Source organism: Mus caroli, chromosome 16, assembly GCF_900094665.2.
Source record: "Mus caroli chromosome 16, CAROLI_EIJ_v1.1, whole genome shotgun sequence".
Lineage (NCBI taxonomy): Eukaryota > Metazoa > Chordata > Mammalia > Rodentia > Muridae > Mus > Mus caroli.
The window spans coordinates 31,923,741-31,947,027 of record NC_034585.1 but is presented as its reverse complement, the minus strand read 5'-3'; the positions used below and the strand labels follow the sequence as shown (position 1 = coordinate 31,947,027).

General features: G+C 49.4%; 1 protein-coding gene across 4 annotated transcripts in view; it reads right to left on the bottom strand.

Moving 5' to 3' along the window:
- Positions 1 to 23,287, bottom strand: part of Mylk (myosin light chain kinase) — a 253,275-nt gene that overhangs the window by 82,366 nt on the left and 147,622 nt on the right. For all 4 annotated transcript variants that reach the window (XM_029470833.1, XM_029470834.1, XM_029470835.1 and 1 more), the window contains exons 11-14: positions 21,666 to 21,818; positions 8,430 to 8,567; positions 6,541 to 6,738; positions 5,664 to 5,913 (exon numbers count right to left, since the gene is read on the bottom strand). In XM_029470833.1, coding sequence (XP_029326693.1) covers positions 5,664 to 5,913; positions 6,541 to 6,738; positions 8,430 to 8,567; positions 21,666 to 21,818 — 739 coding nt within the window. The remainder of the gene's footprint in view (positions 1 to 5,663; positions 5,914 to 6,540; positions 6,739 to 8,429; positions 8,568 to 21,665; positions 21,819 to 23,287) is intronic.

Below are 23,287 nucleotides of genomic sequence, written 5' to 3'. Positions count from 1 at the left end.
GATTCTAGACTCCCTCAAAGTAATGACAGCCACTTCCCCAACGGCTGAATTTTCCTTGAAAACAGTCACAGCCCCCTTCATTAATCAGAACACTCTGTGTTAAGAACCTAACATGCGTGCCTCCCAACATGGGTGGCCCCTTTCTTTTCCTCCTTCAGGTGGGGAGGGCTCTGGATTCCTTACAATCACAGAGCTGTTCAGCCTCCAGGGGTGCATGACCGGGCTGAGGCCCCTCTTCTCAGGCAGGGGGATGAATGGCTGGCCAGTGGATTCAAAGCAGTTGAGCCCTCTGGCCCGAGAGGCTGCCCCCTGCTGGTGCTTCAGAGTGATGTCTCATAAAGGGGCAAGTCTGGGAATGAAATGGGGAAGATCTACCGGTGTTTATCTGAGACCCTCCGGCCCTCATGACTGCCACATGCTTTGTTTATCTTGTTCTCCACAGCATGCCAGCTTGGTCTGGAGAGTGTAGGGAAGGAGGCTGTGGGGATTATGCAAGGCAGTGCTGGGATTCTCAGGTCCCACGGTTTCCCTAGGTGTCTTAGCAGCACTGCTGGGTCTGAGCAACCCTTCCAGACCCATGATAGACATATCAGCTGTCAGCACTGGACCTCCTCCTCCTCCTCCCCCTCCTCCTCCTCCTCCCCCTCCTCCTCCTCCTCCTCCCCCTCCTCCTCTTCCTCCTCACAAAACCCATCTCATTTTGTCTATGGTTCTAACAGCTTAGAGGCAGCACTGTTTATATAAGGCAAACAGAGTGCATGAAGGTTGAACGATATGCCTGAACTCAGAGATAACCAGCAGGAACAGGGTCTGGGACCTGGATCTACCAACATATAAGACTTGTGGCCTGTGCACAGGTCCTACATTGCTTATCAGAACCAGTTTGCTCTGGGATCTTGGTGTGTTTCTTCGTGTGTCTGCATACATGTGTGCCTTAACCACAAGAGTGGACGCCCACACGTAAGTGTATGGAACCACCTGGTAGGTACCTACATCTGGAGTCTGGGGAGATGCGCTTACATGTCCTGCTGCCACAGCTGTAATCCACCTCACTTTGTCTGGCACCTCACGTAATCCACCTCATGGAAAGACACTAGCAGCTACAGAGTGGTTCTGCTTCTCGGGGTCTGAGGCCTTGTTCCTCACCCCTGTGAAGGGCAGGGACCCTTGTGAACCAGGATGGGTGGATTTGCTTTCTTCCAGCCCTCTCTCTCCTCCTTCACTCCACCCCTTGTCTTTGTGCTATCCCAGGCTGTGGCCACGTTGATCCCTCCCTGGGACCTCATTCCTCTCTCCTTCAGGTCAGCCCCTGTAGTTTGTCCCTTCCTCCAGGCCTGATTTCTTCGAAGTGGCCAAGTGAAGGCACCTGAAGAGTGCAGGCTACACCTCTATCCGGCAGCACATTAGTGCCAGGCCGTGAGCAAGCTACCTGGTTTCCTGCTTCTGTCAGCCTCCTGGGCAGTGCTAAGCTACTTTTTCTCTACCTCGCAGCGATGCTGGCATGGAACAGAGCAAGATGCCCAATGGGTGTTTCCTTGGTAGCTCCTTCTCCCTCACATTATCTCTGAGTTTCCTCTTGTCATAAGGAGGACAAAACCCAGGCATAGAAATCAGGAGCAGATCCTGACCAGATGGCCCCACTTTACCCCCGCCACAGTCTAGGAGGCTGTGCATCAGAGATGGATGTCTTCTGAGCTGGAGCTACATGTATGTATATAACCCCATGGAGGGAAGCAAGGAAGGGCTCTTGTCATTTCGATGATCTGTGGTGGGGACCACGGACAAAGATAAGCCCCGCCCAAGGTCTCTAGCTCCACCCAACCTGAGGTCTCCAGACAGATGAGGAGGAAGAACACAGAGACACCATGGCTGGGCCACTGGGGGGACAATACTGAAAGCCTAAAGTGAAAACCTCTACTGGGCCTTTAAGGCAAGCCATGGGTTCTTCTGGAGCCTATAAAGTTCAGATAGACTCTTGCCTGGGGCCATCTACCAGTGACCTCACCAGCAGGAACAGTATCTTGGAGACATCTTTAATATTACCCACACTCCTTCACAAACAGGCTGAGACTGAGGCCCTGCCCTGATGTTGTCACACAGGACACAGCAGTCATCCTGTATGCTGCGAACCTGCCACAAACACGCTCCCCTTTCTTGAGCCCCGTATAAGAGGCTCACACTCTGATGAGGGGCCTTGCAACGTGCCCCTTCCCAAATCACCATCACACAGGACAATTTTATATGCAAAGGTGAAGAACTAATTTTCTGGAAAATGTCTGTGCTTTCTAACATCTCAGCTGGAATTTGGAGCTGATGTGTTGCTAGCTCTCTTTTTGGTCAGGGCTGGCGAAGGAAGGGAAGGGGAGGTCAAAACTCATCCATGCCCACTACTCCACAGGAACAGATTGCACCCCCTTGGTTGTCTCACAGCCCCACTTCCCAGCTTTCCTCCTCCTCCTCTTCTTCCTCTTTCACCTCTTTTTTTTTTTTGGGACAGGGTTTCTCTGTGTAGCCTTGACTGTCCTAGAACTCACTCTGTAGACCAGGCTGGCCTTGAACTAAAAAATCCACCTGTCTCTGCCTCCCAAGTGCTGGAATTAAAGGCGTGTGTCCCCACTGCCCGGCTACCAGCCTTCCTTCTTGAAAGACCCTCTTCCATGCGCTAGGTCTGACTTCTGTCAGGACAAAAATAGTGAGAGGGGACAAGGTCCCTGGCAGGCCTGGCAGGCACTCCTCAGGAGAACTTTCCACTGACTTGCTCCATTTTCTGCTGGGGACAGAGCCAAGGCCAAGGCAATGGCCTCCGGGAGGAATGAGGAATCTAGACTTTGGGAGGAAGAGGGCAAGGGATGCATGAAGGGACCAGCATGAATTCCCAGGTCCCTCATTCCCCGTGCATGGAAAGACACTCCGAATGATAGGCTGCAAGAATGGAAGACCATCTGATGGAGGTCAAAAGACAAGGGCTCGAACTTAGGCTCAGCTCGCGGCCATGAGCAAGTCAACGACCCAAGACCTCGGTGTCCCTCATTACTAGATGGGACAGCTAGATAATTTCTGCATACCCTTCCAGCTGGGATAGTCTACATTTTATGACTGTCCCCAGCTGGTCCCAGACTGTCTGCCTTTTGCCCTTCCAGTGTAACCCCCTCTACGGCCTGGCAGACTTCCTATAGATCTTTGCTTTGTTCTCCCTTCCCCCTTCTTTCTTGGCTCATTTAACAGCCAAGTCCCCTTTCACTGGCTAACACACAGGCTTTCTTTTTGCTTCAAAATCACACAAAAAAATCCAGGAGATGGAGACAGTAGATTCAGGAGTTCGATGTTATATATACTGAGTTTGAGGCCACCTGGACAATATGAGACTGTATCTCATGAAACCAAACCAGAAAAACAGAACCTCACACACACCCAAAAAACCCATCTCTTATAGGCTATCTGGTTGATTAATACAAGTGTAATCTCAGAGTGTTATTCCTTCAACAGAAAGTATTGTCACATCAAGTCACTCTCTGCCCTAGTACTGGCCTAGTGAGCAAGGGTGTAGACCCCTCATCATGGAGGCAGATTTGTCCCTCCTGATTAAGGCCTTAAGCTTAAGGCAGAGTCAGGTGACATCGTCTAAGCACATGACTGATGGGAATAGCATGACGAGTACTTGTAAGAGGGTCCTCTGTCTAATTCAGATCAGTGGGGCTCTGCCAATAGAGGAATAATTTCTGAACAGACCCAAAGATCTCTAAGAGATAATAGCTTTCTTTCTTTTTCTTTTTCTTTTTTCTTTTTTTTTCAGATTTTGTTTATTTTATGTAGGTGAGTACACTGTCACTGTCTTCAGACACACACCAGAAGAGGGCATCAGATCCCGTTACAGATGGTTGTGAGCCACCATGTGGTTGCTGGGGATTTGAACTCAGGACCTTTGGGAGATCAGTCAGTCAGTGCTCTTAACCACTGAGACATCTCTCCAGCCCAGCTTTCTTTTTTAAAGGGGTATTTTTTTTTAAATGCACTTAAGCACTTGGGGGTGGTTTGTTAAGCTGCAACAGCTAGTTGCTGTGAGTAAAAAGCACACACTCAGAATTATTGTAGGTACAGTATTCCATCGCAGCATAGAGTGTAGTTTATACAGCTGATCCTGAGTGGTGGACTCAGTGTAGGGAGTTGATCAAGTTCAGGAAGGAAGTGACCAGCTCCTCAGGCACCTGTTAAGGCCATGTCTAACCACTCTCAGGATATGTCACATTCTCTCACGCACAGGTGCTTGTGCCAGTCTTAGGCTAACACAGAGTAGGTATTCTGTCCATCAATCTAGGCTTCACTTAGGATTTTAGGAGATGGAGTGTTTTAATAGGAAAAATTAATCTCCCTGTGGTTGTCTTATTTTCATTTTTTAATTACGTGTGATGGCTAACATCAATTTGGCAGTGTCTAGACTCACTTAAGAGACACGCCTCTGGTCCTACCTGTAAGGGATTGTCTGTGTGAGGTCAATTGATTGGGAAGACCTGGGCAGCACCGTGGCCTGGGCTGGGGGCCTGGGCTGAATACAAAGGGGAAAGCAGCTGAGGACTGATCTCCTCCCTCTGCTTCCTGACTGCGGATGTCTAGAGCTCCTGCCGTCCTGAGCTCTCCTCTATGGTGCACTGTACCCTGAACCCAGACAAAATAACCCCCGACTCTTTTCAGACTTTTATCCACACCTCAAACACCTAGAAATCCACCTGCCAAGTGCTAGGATTAAAAGTGTGCACCATGCTCTGCCCGGTAGCAATTAAGAAAATATCTTAAAACTTATTTTGGATTTTTTTTTCAGTTCTGGGGAATCAAACTCAAGGCCTTGTACCACCAGGCAAGCATGCTACATCCACTCCTACTTTTAATTATATGTATGTGCTCTGTCTGTGTGTGAGGATATGACGTAAGTGCAGGTGCCTACAGAGGCCAGGATGTCAGGTCCCCTTGAACTGGAGTTACTGTCCATTGTGGGTGCTGGAAACAGAACTTGGCTCCAATCCCATCCCGTCCCCCATAGCAGCTTAATAATAATATATGAAATTCATTGGTATGCTTTTTTACCAAAGGATGGACTTCTGGTTCTTCTCTTCTTGAATAAAGGTCGTACTGGGAGGCTTTACTTCTAACCAAGAACCACATTTTAGAGTGTGTGATTTCCAAAAATGGGCAGTAAAAGGAACCGAGGGTTCGAACTATCGCTGAGATGCTTCCAACTCTTAGCTACTGTGGCCTGGAAGTATGTGCCCCTGAGGTCCATGTACTGCAATTTCATGTCTATTGTGAGGTATCAAGAAGGCAGAAACTTAACCCAACCATAATATTTAGAGGTGGGTCCTTGGGGAAAATCTAACACTCCATCGGTTGGAATCCCTGTGATTGGGAACTAGCAGCTGTAAAGATGAGGCAGAGGAAGACCACATGCGTGTTCTCTGCCTCTTGCCACATGATGCCCTTGTGCCACCCTGGGGCTTTGCAAGCAGGAAGGCCATCGCCAATTAAAGCTGCCAGCCTTGGAGCTACAGAGATATGAACTCAATAAACCTGCATCAGCTCCTGCTTCCTCTAGCTTCCCAGTCCCAGCATAAGAGTCAGGAGTCTGGGGGGTGGGGTGGGGTGAGAGCGGCTGGCAGGACAGGCAGACTCACTTGAGCAGGATCTCATACTGGCCGGCATGCCAGGGCTGCACGTTCTTTAGAACCAGGGTGAACACGTCCTCATTCTGGAGCAGCTCAAAGTGGCCACTGTCCTTGGAGAGGGCTCTGCCATCGCGGAGCCAGTGCACGGTGGGAAAGGGGTCTCCAGCTATGGCGCAGGAGATGAGGACACTCTGGCCCAGGGTGGCTGTCACCGAACGAGGCTTGCTGATGAACCAGGGCTGGGTGCCATCATGAGGCTCTGGAAGTAGGCAATGGGGGAAACAATAGAGATGGAGGCCCTTCAGGACGGAGCCTGGCCTGGAGTCCAGTTCTCCACCATGTTGGAAGGCAGTGCGTTACCAGAGAACAAGTGGTCTAGAAGGTACTTGGACTGGGTATGTGGACACAGTACATCTTTTGTGCAGATCTGCCTTGGTTATATTATTAGGGGACAGTACTAATATGAGTTTGTATAAGCCCTGATGATACGGGGTCCTGGGCTGGATGCTCATGCTTTCCATTGGATGTGGTGAATGAGAACGGTTACTTACTGCATGTGTTTACAGAGGCTTACCCACCTTGCCTCTGGAAAAGGTTTCTGCAGGAGAAAGGACTCATGAAAGGACTTCATATCTCACACCATGAATACCAAATTAAGTCTATTATGGATTACCCTCAGTGCTCCGTCTCGCTACGAAGCAGCCCAGAGACTGCAGGGACTTTGGAGACTGGGGAAGGGAGCCCCATTCTGCGAGAGCTTGCAATGGAGACAGTGATCTGCCTCTGAGGCTGCAGTGGGACTGGAGTAGTCTGGTGTCTTTCCCTCACTTCTAAATGGCTTTGGCAGAAGTTGTACCCCGACCCCATCAAAGCAACTCAGCTTCACCTTGCACGGTGAGGACGGCCCGGGTGCGGACCTCCCCGGCACTGTTCCAGGCCTCACAGGTGTACGTGCCCGTGTCCTCCGGAAACACCTCCTGGATACACAGGCTGTGCCAGCCACCCTTCTGCTCGAAGTGGAAGTCCTCAGACTCCTGGATCTCATTCCCGTCGTGAAGCCAGATGACTTCCGGAGGTGGGTTCCCTGAACACAGAGTGGCGACAGGAGGTCATCAGAGAGGGACGTCCTTAGCCAGGAAGCAACTGTGCAGTTAGAATGTTAACACTGGGCTAAACATGCTGCCTAGTTTCCTCCCACACCCTGCCTTACAGGGTTGTTAGGAGGGGTAACTGAGCCAATCTCATCTTTGCCAGCTGTCCTCAGAGTGGCAGAGAGCACAAAGAAAGAACCTAACCCTGAAGGTGTTCTCTGCCCCGCCCCGCCTCACATAGAGACCCCATGGCAGCTCCCTTGCAGGCGGTCGCTGGAAAGGGCTCTGTAAGCCCTGGGCGACCACACAAGTGTGGTCCTAGGGCCTCAGTATGCAGAGGATTTCTAAACATGGTTCTCAGAGGGTAGCAGTGTCGGGCTGTGCTTCTGGAATGTGTTAGGCGTACAGATCGATGACCATGTGAGGGCTTCTTTAGATCTGAAAGCTGACCACGGGGCTCTGCTTCCAGAGGGATGAGGCCCCTGGGGAGACATAAGAGTGAGCAGATGGCCGTTTGTCGGCGTGGGTCAGACTCCTCAGGCCTGGAAGGCCATTGTAGACTGTCTCTTATCTCTTCCAGCTGGATGTCTCTGTGAAGCCTCTATCTGGGAGTATCATGGAAAAAGCCTCCATCCTCTGCAGGCCAAGCCCTCTGGTCCTCTCACAGTTCACATTTATTACGCTTACCGGTCTAGAGGGAAGAGGAAGTCAGAGATGGGTACCCCCAGTTTTCAGAGGCACTGCTAGGAACCAAGAACCACAGATACACCCAAAGGTGCTCATGTCTACTCTGCCATGAGCATGGGGCTGGGTCTTTGGGAGCATCTCCTGCCATCCCCAGCAAGGCCCAGGAGAGCTTGGCCTAGGGGCAAGCCTTTTTCTTTGTATGGTTTTGGAGGGTCTCTGATCATCTCCCTTCTACCTTAAACTCTCACTAGAACAACTCAGACAACATCCAAGACTCCAGAGGTCCTCACAACAAACAGTCCAGAAAGTCTTTACAGTCTTTTAGGTATAGGCTTATATTGTCTGCAAATTGGATAACTTGATTTCCTCATTTCCTACCTGCCACAGTTTTCTTTCTTTCTCTTGCCTTATCACTCTTGCTAGGATTTCTATCACTATGTAGATTAAGAGGGGAAAGACTGGACACCCCTGTTTTGTTCCTCATATGAATCAAAACTGGAAGGGGCTCTATTTGGGAAATGGAAAGGGGCTGGTGGGAGGCGAGGAAAGGCAATGACTAAATGTGGTTAAAGTACAGAATACTTTTGAATAAAATGCAATTGTGAAACACATTGATTTCCACAGCGAATATGTACTAATTTAAAAAACAAAAAAAGAGTCGAAACTCCTTAAAATCCAAAAATAAAATAAAATAAATAAATACAAACCAAACCAAACTAACCAAATGGCAAAACAAACCAAAACCAAAAACAAAACCCAAAACAAACAATCAAACAAAACCCCTACACATTCGTTTGGAACTGGCCATGTTAACCTTAATCTTCTCCTTCCCCTGGACCATATAACCCTGAGTCTACAGAATGCTACCCAGATGGCAGAAGAGTCTTGTGCCCCTTGCCGATGGATCCGTGGTGGTTTTCTGGGCATCTAGGAGCAATACCCATTGCCACATGATCACTCTCTTATACACCCCAAGGACAGAGCCATCTGGACAGACCTGACACCTGGACTGTCATAGTGACCTGGCTTCCATCCATGACTTTGAGGTCGGAGAGGCCCTGCAGGAAGATGGGTGCGATGGGCTTGCTGCGAGCTGGGGATAGACGGTGTTCCCTCTCTCCTTCACCTTTCTTCTCTGTGTGGTAGACATAAAAACAGGAGGGAAACATTCAGGCACCCCACAAACACTAGATGCCATAGCTTTGCTGAAGTTCAGGTCTGGTATGTGCTGGGAGGCTCTTGGAGATCACTGGGAACAAGGTACACCCCCTGTCACTGCCCGATGTGACAATGCTCAGGCCTGACAGCAGAGACTAAACAGTGAAGCTCCACAGACTCCCGTGCAAACAAGTCGTGGTTCCTCAGGAGGACCTCAGCGAGAAAGCTCACACTGGGCATCTTCATAAAGACTTTTTCCTCTTAAATTCTTTTTAATCCTTTGAGTTAAGTGATACACTCATGTGGTACAGAATCCAAAAGCTACCGAAGGGTCTGTGTAAAGTCTCCCTCCCAACCTGGCTCCCTGACACTGTCTCCCCAGAAGCAAACAATGCTCTTCTTAATCTCGCCAGATATGATATATGCACACGACACAGTAAGCAGCTGATTAATTCTCTTCCTTCTTCTTTCTTCTCCTCCCTACACCCTTCTTACTCCTTCTTCTTGATGCTGGGTATCAAATCCAGGATCTCATACATAAATACATGTGCCACTACCAACCTATACTCCCAAGCCCACTTCCTCCTCCTCTTCCTCCCCTTCTTTTTTTTTTTTTTTTTTGAAGAATAAACTAAAGCTGGATATGGCAACAAACACTGATAATCCCCACACTGAGGAGGCAAGAGAATGGTAGGCCTGAGGCCAGCTTAGGGTAAGATCACATCTCAGCTAAACAAAGCAAAAGTACAGGGTGGGATGTGACTAGGGATGGAGCAATAGTCTCACCTGTGTGAAGTAAAGCTTTGGCTCCATCCTACAGCCTCTCTTTGTTTCTCTCTGTCTCTCCCTCTCACACACACACACACACACACACACACACACACACACACACACCCCAAACTAGAGAGACAGAAAGCATAGCATTGGGTGGCCGTGGCAGAGGGGTGGGGGTGGATTAGAAAAGAGCAGTAAGGAATGCTTAAGAGAAACAGAAATGTTCACCTTTTAGGTCAGGGTAAATGTTTCATGGATATTCACATGTCTGCCAAAACTCATTTAAGTTAAACTCCTAAAATACATGCAGCTCACTGTACCTTCATAATACTTGAGTAAAATCTGGGAAAGGCACAAAGGTAGCGTGCTAGCTAATAAAGGACGAAGACCGGGGCAGCTTTCTGGGTGCAGGGTTGGTCCACCTCCTCCCTCTCAGCTTTTCACAGAAGCGCTTTTCCCTACTCTTACCATCCTCCCCCAGGCTGGCTTCAACCAGTCTCCAGGAGGTAAGGCGTTGTCTGCTTCTCATACAGGACAAGCCCCAGGCTGTCCAGTGTCTAGCCTCTCCTATAGCACTTTGCTGTTGTGTTTTTTTCTGGTACTATAGGGAGTAAGATTAGTAGGCCAGATGCTATGGTTTGAACTAAAACTCAGGGCGAACAACAAGTTATTACTTTCTGTTTGTTTGTAGTAGTTGGTATCAAATCAGGGTCTGAGATAGGCAAAGGTTCTACTTGATCCTTGGGAGTCATGATGAGAGTTCATTCTCAATATGGAGGCACTAGAAAGGGTCCCCCGAGAGGTGATAGGTCATGGAGTCACCACCCCTATAAGGGACTAGCGTCTTTCTCAAGAGACTGGTAAAGGTCTTTAGTTCTCTCAAGAGCGAGATGGGTCTCAGAGACCTGGATTAGTGCATGTGAGAGTGCCGTGTTCTACAGTGAGCCTGGAACCTGCACTGCTGGTCTTCAGCACACACTATCACATGCACTGATTTCTATTGCTTCTCGGCCATGACAGGACAGAGCATGAAGACCTCTGCAGAGATCTGTGTCATGCTTTCTGTCCTCTAGAGCTAAGAACTAAGATTAACCTCTTTACAAAGTATCCGTCTTTGGGTATTTCGTTACAACAGAAACCCGACTAAGACAACGGAATACCTCTAATTTAAAATCGAAGATCAAGGGAGGACTCTCGTACTTTGGGTCTCCACCACCATAGGGAAACAAATTCCAAACTTTCTCTCAAACTCTAGGACTCTGGGGGTAGTTTTCAGGGTTTCTTTACCAGGTTAAGGCCCATTTCACAACATGTTAATTTTTACCTGTGGCCACAGAAAGCTAAGCTCTCCCAGCCCAGCCTCTGGGACCATCAGAGGACGAGGCTCAGAGGACTGAATAAAAGTCAGAGTAACGCTTCTCAGCGAGGCTGTGGCAGGGAGAACAAGGAACAAGCACACAAGAGTAACTAAGAGAGATCTGCTCTGTCCCGCCGCTGGCCACCAGGTAGTGGTCTTGGTCCCTGCCCCCAGTTCGGGGGCTTGTCTTTTGATGGAGTGCGGCTGCTGGAGGACTATTGGCAGGAGGCTCTGAGAGTGGACTTAGGGAGCCTGTATTGGAAACACACAGATCTACCTCATGTAGCCTGGGCTGCCGTGGTCAGGAAAGCTGGCTGCCTCTGGAGGGTTGAGGAATTTCCTGTCTTGCACAGACTGAGAGGGCTAGAGGACAAAATGTTTCCCCTCTGCAGAGGACTCCCTGTTCCTGCATCTCTGCCTCACAGCCCAAGCCACGAGCTCCATACAGATGGACTGGAACTCCTTCTGGGTACAGCAGGAGCATCTAATCCCAGTTTGCTCGCCTGTCTGACTGACTGACTGCTCTTCCAGGTCTGGTCATTCTCTCTCACTTCTTCCTATTGCCTGTACTCTTACCCGGAGCTCCAGGAAAGCCACAGCACTCTGGATCCTGGCTGCTAGAGTCTAGAGATCTGTTTACACCACCCAACCTGCCCTGGGAGCTAAGAAAGCATTGGGGGAAGGGGGGAGAGTTGTACCCCAACATGGCAGCTTGCTGGGTCTAAGGCCTGAGTGCCTGTGCCCTGGACAAGTCTTAGGTTTCTATTGCTGTGATAAAACACCATGACCAAACAACTTAGGAAGGAAACCTTTTTTCCAGTTTATAACTCCTAGGTAGGACTCTATCACTGTGGAAAGCTAGGACAGGAACTCAAAGCAGGAACTGAAGCAAAGGCTATGGAGNNNCACTGNNTNNTGNTTNNTTCTTTTTTTTTTTTAAAGATTTATTTATTTATTATATGTGAGTACACTGTAGCTGTCTTCAGACACTCCAGAAGAGGACGCCAGATCTCATTACGGATGGTTGTGAGCCACCATGTGGTTGCTGGGATTTGAACTCTGGACCTTCGGAAGAGCAGTCGGGTGCTCTTACCCGCTGAGCCATCTCACCAGCCCAGTGGTTTGTTCTTAAGGCTGGCTTAGCATGCTTTCTTATTCTATCCAGGACCACTTGCCTAGGGGAAACACCACCCACAGTGGGCTGGGCTCTCTAGACATCTATTGTCTGCAGGTTGATTTTTTGGGGGCATTTTTTCAGTTGAGGTTACAGCATCTCTGGATGACTCTAAGTTGTGGCAACCTGAAAATAAACAACAAAAACAACAACAAGCCAGCAGAGGTAGACACCTGAGACTTGGAGTTGGATCTGAACCGTAAATAAGCCTCTACCTGAAGCCCCACACCTTCACCTGACTCTAGGGTTGTCTCAGAGTTTCAGGGAGTTTTGAAGACAGAGCTTGAAAACAATATGTGCAACCACAATGCTGCTCAACTTAGTGTGGTTTCCTATAAACCTACTATAAGCAACAAAGTATGGTAAGTTTAAAATGCATTTGGTGAACCGACAGAGAGTATTGCAGCTCAGAAACACAGCTCTGAAGCTCAGAGACACAGTTCTACAGAGTATGGCAGCTCAGCAACACAGCTTGCTGTAGGGGACTGGCTGTTTGATCTTGGGGTCACAATGCTGGGGGTCACGCAGGTCTACAGAGCATTGAAGCTCAGAGACATAGCTCTATAGAATATGGCAGCTCAGTGACACACCTCTGCAGAGTATGGCAGCTCGGCAACACAGCTTGCTGTAGGGAACTGGCTGTTTGATCTTGGGGTCACAATGCTGATAGACATCTTGGGGTCACAATGCTGACTGGGTCTGACTGCTCCTCAGAACACTATAAAATTGAAAATCCCAAGTTGAACCTCCCTAAGTTCACGTTGTCCACACTCATCAATGTCATTTATAGGCATCTCCTGAGAACTGGCCGACTCCTGCCTGCCTAGAGTCACACAGTGGACCTATCAGTAGCCTAAGAAGCCGTGGATCCTGAGCCTTCCCTGACGATTATGATTTAACTTGTTTGTTTGTTTGTTTGTTTGTTTTTAAGTGGCCCAAAGCAAGTTCTGTGATGTCATGCAGAGACACCATGAGACAGATCTCAAAATAAACTAGTGGAACTTCACTGCACCTCCCCAAGAGAGGAGTCCGAGGAAACAGCTCAGCCTTTGGATCCAGAGTGGCTACCCGCTCTTTCTTCCCTTTAGTCCTACAGGGACAACGGGAGGAAATAATTTGCTCTCCAGTCTGCAGGTTGGTGTCCCTATTTGTTTTGAATCCCTCCAGCAGGTGTGGGGTTAATCACTCAGGATATGATGATCCTGAATTCAGGTCAGGGAACAGCAGTGAATAAGCCCAAGTTCTTCATGGGGTGAGAAAATGGCCAACCTTCTAGTGAACATGGGCTGAATTGGGTCTAAGACAACAGGGAAGGCCTTGGGTTCCAAGTAAGTGGCTTCCTTTAGACACCCTGAGAAGAGGAGCCTGAAGTAGTTTCCTGGATCCCCAGTCCCAAACCACTACCCACTGAGTGAACCCAGGATGTGTTACGGTGGCCACGCAGCCAGAGAGGGATGGCCAGGATGGAGCACTTGCCCAGGCCTTCCGAGGACAAGGCAGGGTACACCATAGATGCCTCTCCAAAGGGAACCAACACTCTCCAGTGCTGACCACAGCAGGCTGTGACAGTACCACAGAGGACAGCACATTGCAGCTCATTCATAAAGCCTATTTTTGACAGCTGAAGAAAAGCAGAGCAGAGACCAGACAGGCAAAAGGTAGACTATGTATGTTCATTATTACCAACAATAAAACAACCTAGATGAGTAGAGCGTGTACTGTGATCCCACTGCAGGACTCTTAGATGACTCTAAGAAACTATGTCAACACAGCTGTGGGGCTAGGGTTGTAGCTCAGTTGGCAGAGTGCACAAATTAAGCCAAGCTCAACACCCAGGACCACATACAGCCGGGCATGATAGTGCATGCTCACGAAGCCCAGCAGTCTAGAGGGAGAGGCAGGAGGATCAGGAATTCAGACTCATAGCCTCGGTTACCCAGGGAGTTCAAGGCCTACCTCAAAAGAGTCTACAACAACTTTTAACACCAGTCAGTATATAAACAAACAATTTGCTTTCTCGAATCCCACTGGCTGTTTTGATTGAGCAGAGTCAATCAACCGCAGCCATGGAGGTAAAGCTGGAAAAGTTCTTGACAATAATCTGGGTGAGCAAACTCCCATTCAAGGGAGGAAGGTGGCCTTCCTGACTCCCCAGGGCTGCACTGCAGTGGCTAAGAGGCATGAGAATACAACAGACTGGGTCAGGCTTCTTGCTTTCTCTCTGGGGATCTAAGAACAGGGCAGGTCACCCAAATACTACCTGTTATGGTTTGTATATGCTCAGCCCAGGGAGTGGCACTATTAGAAGGTGTGGCCCTGTTGGAGTAGGTGTGTCTCTGTGGATGTGGGCTTTAAGACCCTCATCCTAGCTCCCTGGAAGCCACTATTCTGCTAGCAGCCTTCAGATGAAGATGTAGAACTCTTAGCTCTTCCTGTACCATGCCTGCCTGGATGCTGTCAAATTTCCTTGATGATAATGGACTGAACCTCTGAACCTGTAAGCCAGCCCCAATTAAACGCTGTCCTTAATAAGACTTGCCTTGATCATGGTGTCTGTTCACAGCAGTAAAACCCTAAGACACTAACAAATACTGTGTCCATGCCCAGGGCTGCTGTTAACCCAGAGATCCATTACTCTGGGAATGTCTTGCTTTGAGGTCACAATAGGAAGCCAGCCTCAGGGGTGAGAGACCTCCAGCCTTCCTCATCTGGAAGGCAGGCACTGGGCTCCCACAGTATACAGACTCCAAGGGAGTGATTACTGGGGCCAGGGGTGGATGCCCTGTATCCAGCCCCAGCAGGGGCTAGACTAAATATACCCCAGGCTTTTCCCACAGCCGTGCTTCCTGCTCCTGCTGAGAGCAAGCCCGGAGAGGAGAGACTGCCTTTCTAGAGTCTAGAAACTAGAGCTTCACACTAGTCTAAGACTAACTGTCCAAGGTGAATTTTTCTGTTGCTGTGGGTTTTGGTTCTGGTGTGCCGCATTGAACTGACTGCCACGGTTCCACTGAGAGAAGAGGCAGGCTCACACCGTCCTGGAGAGGACAGGAAATACAACCAAGGATGGGTCACTGATAAAATAGCTCAGCAGCAGGTGAAAAGTTGTGTGAGAGGCACCGAGGCCAGCCACCCTGTCTACACAATCATCCTTTTCCTTTCAGAGCTCCCCCTTGAAGACCCCAACTAATGGTGACCTCAGTTCAAGAACAAATGCAACGTTCTGGAAAAATTCAGCACCCAGAGGACGAAGCAGCTCATTGTGTTCTATACCCACCTGGTCCAGTACAATAAGCAATACCAGCTGCTCCTTAAACATGGGCCAGCAAAGCCTTCGGCTCCTCCTGGACCTGGTATAACGAGCCATCCACCGCTTCCTGCAGATGGCTGGTCCTGGCTGCAGTGTCTCTTGGTACTCTAACAAATTTCCTTCTTTTCCCCCTCTACCGTCCTTCCTCAATTTCCTATGAGTTGAGTAGGAAACATAACTCGATTCTGAATTTCTTTTTTTTTTATTCTTTTTTTTTTAAGATTTATTTATTTATTATATATAAGTACACTGTAGCTGTCTTCAGACACTCCAGAAGAGGGTGCCAGATCTCGTTATGGATGGTTGTGAGCCACCATGTGGTTGCTGGGATTTGAACTCTGGACCTTCGGAAGAGCAGTCGGGTGCTCTTACCCACTGAGCCATCTCGCCAGCCCCCTCTGAATTTCTTAAAACCATCATCACCCCGACCCCTACCACTGGACAACCTATGCTGACCAGCCTGCTGCTTTCAGAAGCCCCTGAGTTTATGGATCCAAAACATGTGTTAAATGAACATGCTGGGCTTCATCTTGGATCTACTAAAGGATCTCTTTAGTTCTTGAACACAAACCATTTCCCTTAGCTACCACAATGCAAAATGCCATTCCAACAGCAAATTGGATTCCCTCTCGACCCTGCAATTCTATGGAATTTCAATAAATCACCAATTGAGAGGCTCTACAGCCAATCTTCCTTTTTATTTGATGCTCAGAATGCAGTATGGTCCCAGCATCAGGGACCAGTGCCTCCTCTCCCACATTCCAGGGCTTGGTTTCTTGGCCTTGCAGGAAGGCAGCCCAGCCCCTTCCCATTTCCAGGGCACTTGGCAAGCTGTAAGTCCCTGGGGAGGTATCTGAATTCCCTTTCAACAAAAGTCTGTCTCCTAAGCCTTCTTGGAAAGTCAGCGCAAGGGCTGCTTTTGATGGCATTTTTGGCCTTTCTTTCTCCTGCTGACTTCTCACAACTGAAGAAGCAAATGGAAAGAGGCATGTGTGAGGAAGAGAGCAAAAGGGAGACGCGTGGCATCTCACAAAAGGGACAAGATGTATGGCATCTCACAAAAGGGACAAGACACATGGCATCTCACAAAAGATCTAACCAGTAATGAAGGGCTGCTAGATGAGAGGCAGGGACCAGTACAACCTCAACCTTCTTAAGGTCTTAGCAGTTATAATCACACTCTAAACAGGCAGGCAAGGAGTTGGTCTTTGCCAGCGAGGCCTGGAAACCATACTACCGTTTGTGCTGTCCTAACTGGGCCACATTTTGCCACTGGGAACACAAGGTTTTTCATTTGGGATGGTATTTTTGGTCAAGGTCTGTGAGCCAGGAAACGGGGGCCTATGGTCTACAAAGGGCTGTAAAGCTGGGCAGTGATGAGCCTCTATAATTGTCCACTCAGTAAAGCGAGGCTCCAGTTCTGAGCTCTGTGCCAGAAGCACACATCTTGGCCTGCACACCTCCTCCCAGTGTGAAGGCCCCAGCCTGTAGACAATGAAAAGCTGGGCAGACACCGACTCCCCTTAACTCACTGCTTAGCTTAAGTTTCAAAGACTGAGCAGATGCTCGGGCGGACCGAGGTTCTCAGGATAGCTTTAAACAGCAGGCTACAGACAATGCTGCTTCCCCTCCTTCAAGGACTCTCTCTGTACTGAAAGGGTTAGAAAGGTTACCAGTGTGATCGTCTGCCAGAGGGCAGCATGCGTGACTTAGGCCAGCAGCAGACAGATGATATAAGGTCCAAGTGACACACCGAGAGTTGGGATGAGCGGAGGAGGAGGAGGAGGAGGAGGCTGGGAGTGGCCACATGCCTAGGTGTTCAGAGTCAAGAACTTGGTTGCTTTTAAGGGCCCTGTTTTCCTCATTAGGAGGAACTCTTCTCTAGCAAATGTCTTTATAAAACATATTTCACATCAGATTTTTTTTTTACCTAATCCATGTTTTATGTCCTTAGGTACCCTTTACAGGCTCAGCATGCCTTTAGTTAAACAAACAAACCATTAGTGGAGGAACCATGTCAAAATAGGTACAATTAGCAGACTAGTAATTCATCTTGTTGCTTAAGAATTTAGCCTTGGCCGGGTGGTGGTGGTGCACGCCTTTAATCCCAGCACTCAGGAGGCAGAGGTAGGCGGATTTCTGAGTTCGAGGCCAGCCTGGTCTACGGAGTGAGTTCCAGGACAGCCAGGGCTACACAGAGAAACCCTGTCTCACCCCCCCCCCCCAAAAAGAATTTAGCCTTGACATAGATACTATGTGTGTATGTGTAGGGGTGTAATTTGAAAATATCCTAGCCCAAGGAAGTTCCCTGCCCAGACTCAGACCTAATAATACAGGGAGTTATTAACTGTTTTTAGATGTTCCAGAACACTGCAGGAACTTGGATTCATCCATTTAGATGGGGAGGGAAGGCTATGTTGCCTGGTTAATGATGGGGAAACAGGCATATTTGATGAGGGGCTGTTGAGAGCTAATTCACAGGTCTCTTAATACCATACGAGAGCACTGAGATCTTCGAGGACTGGGGAAGTTGAGGTAATGCCTCCCTGCATGTAGGGAAGACTTGTCCACCTCATTGCTCTCTGTCACTGCTCACCTGCTCACAGGGGCTCACAGGACAGGCCCTGTGCTAAATACAACAACAGGAGGACAACGGGTCTCCCTACAGGAAGACTGCAGATGCTTAAACAAACAATCAGTTAATTCCTTAACCCATGAGGGCCTGCAGGACACAACTCCCTCCAGCAATGTCCTGCCAGACTGTTCACCTGGCTCCAGCCACCGTGGGCATCTCGAGTAGGCTGGTGTTGCTCCCACCCCAGGGTCTGAGCACTGGCTGTGCTGCCTGTCGCCTGCCTAGAACAATATCCAGCACAGGGGTATAAGGATGGCAGACAAGCACTGACCTCTATTCATTTCCTTAAGAGCATGAATTGGCATGTGTCGTTAAGCTGGCTCCGTCGCCATCAGAGGAAGGGATGATAAGGGTGGGGCCTTTGTCTGACCTGTGTCTTACAGTGTCCCCAGACCAGATGAATGCAGGTACTTAGCAAAGTGAGTCAGTGCAACAAGGGACGCAGAGTGTTAACAGGGCTTATTCTGAGGTGAGGCTTCTGGAAGAAAGTGGCATCGTTTGTGGGAGCTAGGTAGGCTTTCGGAGTACAACTACAGAGACAAGCAGAGTGGTCCACGTGCTGGGCCAGTGCTCGGACCGACTGTGAAACCTTGACCAAAGGCTGAAGAGATGAGAAAGAGTCCCTATGCCTTCCCTTCAGCATAGAATTTGCTCAAGTCTCGAAAGAACGAGGGGGTGGTGTGTGTGTGTGTGTGTGTGTGTGTGTGTGTGTGTGTGTGTGTGTGTGTGTGTGCAGGGGGCATGGCAGCTGCAGAATCAGCTCCTCACAGTGGNTGTGTGTGTGTGTGTGTGTGTGTGTGTGTGTGTGTGTGTGTGTGTGTGTGTGTGCAGGGGGCATGGCAGCTGCAGAATCAGCTCCTCACAGTGGGGGAAACCCAGCAAGTGGAAGGTAATGCATTGCCGCACTGCGACATCTTGTGGTCAGAGCCTTGAGGTGCAACACAGGAGGCCATGGCCTGAAGTTAGTCTCAATCAATTGCTCATGTTTCTCACGTTTGGAGCTGTGTAGCCCAGGCTGATCTTGAACTTCCAATCCCACCTGTTCTTTACCTATCAGACAGATAATCAAGAGGTTGATTTTTTGCGTAAAACCACTTCCTGGGACATTCTTGTCCACGGCATATATGGAACATTCCATGGTCTGTGGACAAGGTGCCATCCGTCTATTTAGTCCTCATGTGCCAGGGCTCCCATGTCACACAGAGGAAGGTGGTGCCTGGAGAGTTGACACCCCGGGGTCAGGACTAGGAAGTGGTAAATGGTATTCAGGTCAGGCAAGCTGGCTTTGGATTCACACTTTCCACCATGCCACACGGAGAGTGACAGAACGGGGCCTGGGTAGCTTTAGGGCAGGACAGCGCAGCAACTGAGTTAGGAGGGAATATGGCCCCTAACAGCTCCCAGGGGTCTGGAGCCAGAGCAGCTGCTAAGACAGTCAGAGTAATTCCAACGCTGATGATAGTTGCAAGATAATGCTTGGAACCTCTAAAGCACCTTGGGGCAGGGAGCCAGAAATGTCACTGTGCCAGGCTTCCTCTGCCAGCCCTGTGCAGGGAAGTCTGCATCGGGCCCGAGTGGTTGTGTCTGTCTTAGTTTCCATTTATGGTTCTGAGCCTCAGTCTGGCTTGGCCAGGCCAGCAGATCCCCCACCCAGGAGGGCACTCACTCACTGGGCTGCTGACAGCAGATCCAGGGGTCCTGATGGAGCTACGCGGCAGCTTTTCTCCTTTTTCTTTAAGACATACTTAGATGGTCAACCATGCAACCCTCCCCAGCCTTCCCAACACCCCGGCATCAGGTGAACACCTCAGAGCTCCCCAATCCTTCATCTGAAGACCCCTTAACTAACTCTCTCTCTCCCCCCTCTCTCTCCCTGCCTCTCTCCCCTCCCTCCCTCTGTCTCTATCCCTCTCCCTCACTCTCTCTCTCTCTCTTTCTCTCTCTCTCTCTCTCTCTCTCTCTCTCTCTCTCTCTCTCACACACACACACACACACACAGACAAAAACAGAGAGACACAGAGAGACTGTTAGCTGAGCCTCTAATCCAACTTAAACACAAACAGTTGAAGGCAGACAGCGGATTAGCTATCAGAGGAAGCTGTCCACACAAAACTGGGTAAGGTGGCCCAGCCCATATCATTCGTACTTTCTTGTCCACTGCAGACTGTCTAGCCTCTGGGAAAAAGGGGAAAGCCACTGCCCTGGGCTTCCAAGACCAGCCTGTGAACTTCTGTGCTTCCCTGGAAGTCTCATACTATGTCCCCTGAGGCCCCCAAGCCATGCCATGAGAACTATGGAGATAAGTTGGTTTTATCTGTGGACCAGAAAAGATCTCACGGGCCACTGCTAGCTCTGACCCCAGTGTGGAAGGCTTCCTGGAAGGCAGGGGCAGACTGGTTCACACATGACTCCACACAGAGGCATTTCTTCAGAGAAATCCAAGTCTCTCCTGGCAGATGGATGCACAGGGCAGCCATGGACCACATTCTCTGTTAGAGAATGCCCCTGAGCCCTAGGGAAGGACAGCTCCCTTCCTCTTGCGGCTAGCCTCCGACTTCAGGTCATGGGAGGAATACTCTGAGAAAGGCCAGTTATGGGGTGACCTAGGCCCTGTCCCAGGACCTGGGCTCAGAAGCCAGCTATACCTATTACCCTGTGCTGTCCAAGTTCCACTGACGTCAAGGCCATTAGACCCTTCTGTATAAAACAGGGTCAACACGGTGCCCTGAGCCCTAAGGGTCTCTGTGAGGTGGTACAGCTCATGAGGGTAGGCAGAAGGCATTGTGTCCCTTTTCTGTCACACCATCACATGCAGTCACCCAGAATGTGGCTGTTCATACTCCAAGAGGGCTCTTCTGCGAGGTCTGAATTATCCGAGGACAAAAGAAATGAGGTGTAGTTTTCTGCTTGGCTGACAGGGAAGGCAGGCACACTCTACCCAGTCTAAGCATTCAGAAGGCACAGTCACTCTCAGGAGCTGGGGGCACAAGCGAAGGAAAGGTGGGACCAAGCTTACCTGAGGGCCTGGACACCTTCCCATCCTAGAAACAGGCACCATAACCACCCACAGCCCAGCAGGGTCAGTCTCCAGCCTCCACAATGCCTGCAGATCCCTGGTGACTAAGTGCTGGGGGATCAGTGAATGACTGTGATAATCAGATTGCTTGGCAACAGGCAGGTGATGGTCGAAAACAAGCGTGGTTGGGGGAAGGGCTGGGTTGGGTAGGTGAGGAATACCCAGTGATTCTTCAAGAGTCTCAGAATCTGCTTCACCACTAGTTCCTGAGGGCACAGAGCCATTTGTGAGACCTTGCATATTAATGACATGTGAATACCCTCCTAAAGTCTTGCAGTGTCCATGACCCAGTGGGGTCAAGGGATCCCTCCAATCCCTTGGATTACTGAGGACTGGCAGAGACCATCTCTTCCGTCTGCCTGCCGTGATGGTCAGGTCAGGGACTTCCCCTCTCTCCTCTTCCTACTTTCCTTTCTTTTTTCCTTCCTTTTATTTGACAGGGTCTTGCTTTCTATATATCTCAGGTTGGCCTGGAAATCAGGATTTTCTCATGTTCTCTAGTGTTGGGATGTTAGCTGTGCTGCTGTGTGCCTATGCTCAAGACTTTCTGTGCAACCTGTCCTTTATCCCTAGATGGTCCAGCAGCCCCTCTGTTTCTGCAGCTGCCTGCCAGAAACCACAATTCCACTTAGATTCCAGTTCAGCTCCTTGGATCTGGGCCAGCCATCCTACGGTCTATAAACATTCTTTCTTCAATGCAGACAGACACCGGTAGGAGAAATACATCTAGCAGTGTGCTTGAAAGATCCTACCTTGGACGGTGACAGTGGCACTGCAGGACACCTGCCCCATGGCATTCTCAGCCAGGCAGGTGTAGGTGCCACGGTCCTCTGGCAGGGCATCCTGGATGTGGAGCTCGGCCACGCCTGCCTCACAGATGGAGTGAGCAAACTGGATGGGCTGTCCTGCAGAGGGAAGCATAGAAGGGCTCAGGCCAGGAGCACCCGGTGGTAGTGCTCCATCCCTGTCCCCAGCGGGACAACTGTCATGACGCTTGGGCTGGCCCAAATCCATGGAGGACAAGAGCAGGCCTGGAAAGACATGGCAGAGTCACTCTGGAAGAATTTGGCATGCAGGACAGCAAGGACAGACAGCTGGCATTTTGGGATAATCTCCATTCCACACACCTGGGAAGAATCCTGCAGGGTCTTTTGGTTCACAGCCCAGGCTCAGGCAGAGTAGACCTCACCCAGACTGAACATGCGGCTCTCAGCTCCTTTGAGGTGCCTCCAAAATAATGATTCCATTTCCCATTATAGATATTGATCAGAAAGCAAAGCAGCAGCTCCTCCCTATTGTCACAATTATGTTAATTTCCTCTGCGTGATAAGCTACACTTTAGCATTCAAGGGAAGGATAAACATAGAGAACAGAAAATGAATGGTCCTTCTACTAGAAACCCTCTTTATATGCAGTCCTATAGATTGTAAGCAGTGAGCGCCAGTGCTGTCCATAATACAGCATGCTCTAAAATGCTATCATTCTGTAACGGAACCTTTATTTATAGGGAAATAGTCTGTCTCCTCACTGAAGGGTCTGGCCTGCTAGCAGGAATGTGTTCATCTGCTATATGGGGAGCAACTGTCTGCTCCTTCTCTTGCCAGGCCCCCAGTCCTAGTTTGCACCTCATAAAATTAAGGGAGGGAGGCAGGAGAGGCGGGCCATTTAGTGAGAAACAGCCCTCCCCACAAAGCAATGTTTTCATCTGCACATAACAACACTTCATGTCTCCAGGACAGTGTTTGCAGAGACTGCCAAAGCAAGAGGGAGGGAAGAAAACCTTCCCAATCAATCCATTGCACTCCATAAAAGTGGGACTGGGAGGGGGGGAGGTGGGGAGGGAAGGTAGGGGCCAGACTCTTACCATTGGGAGGACTGGGTACCTTTTGCTTTTATTTTTGTAACAAGGACACCCCTAAAACCTGAGATCACCAGCACAGTACTTGACTGTCATCAGCCTGTCTCCTCTGTCCCAACATGCATGGCAAGCATTAGGAAAGCTTGCATTTTTGGATGTATAGCCCCTGACTCCTTCTAGCGGCTGAAGAAAGAAGCTGTTGGCTGGCTCAGAGCACGTCATGATACAGAGTTAAGAAAGAATCCATCCAATTATGGGATGGATTCCTGGGTGGAGTAGTCTCTGGATGGTCCATCCTTTTGTCTTAGCTCCAAACTTTGTCTCTGTAACTCCTTCCATGGGTATTTTGTTCCCTATGCTAAGGAGGAATGAAGTATCCATGCGTTGGTCTTCCTTCTTCTTGATTTTCTTTTGTGTTTTGCAAATTGTATCTTGGGTATTCCAAGTTTCTGGGCTAATATCCACTTATCAGTGAGTGCATATCAAGTGACTTCTTTTGTGATTGGGTTACCTCAC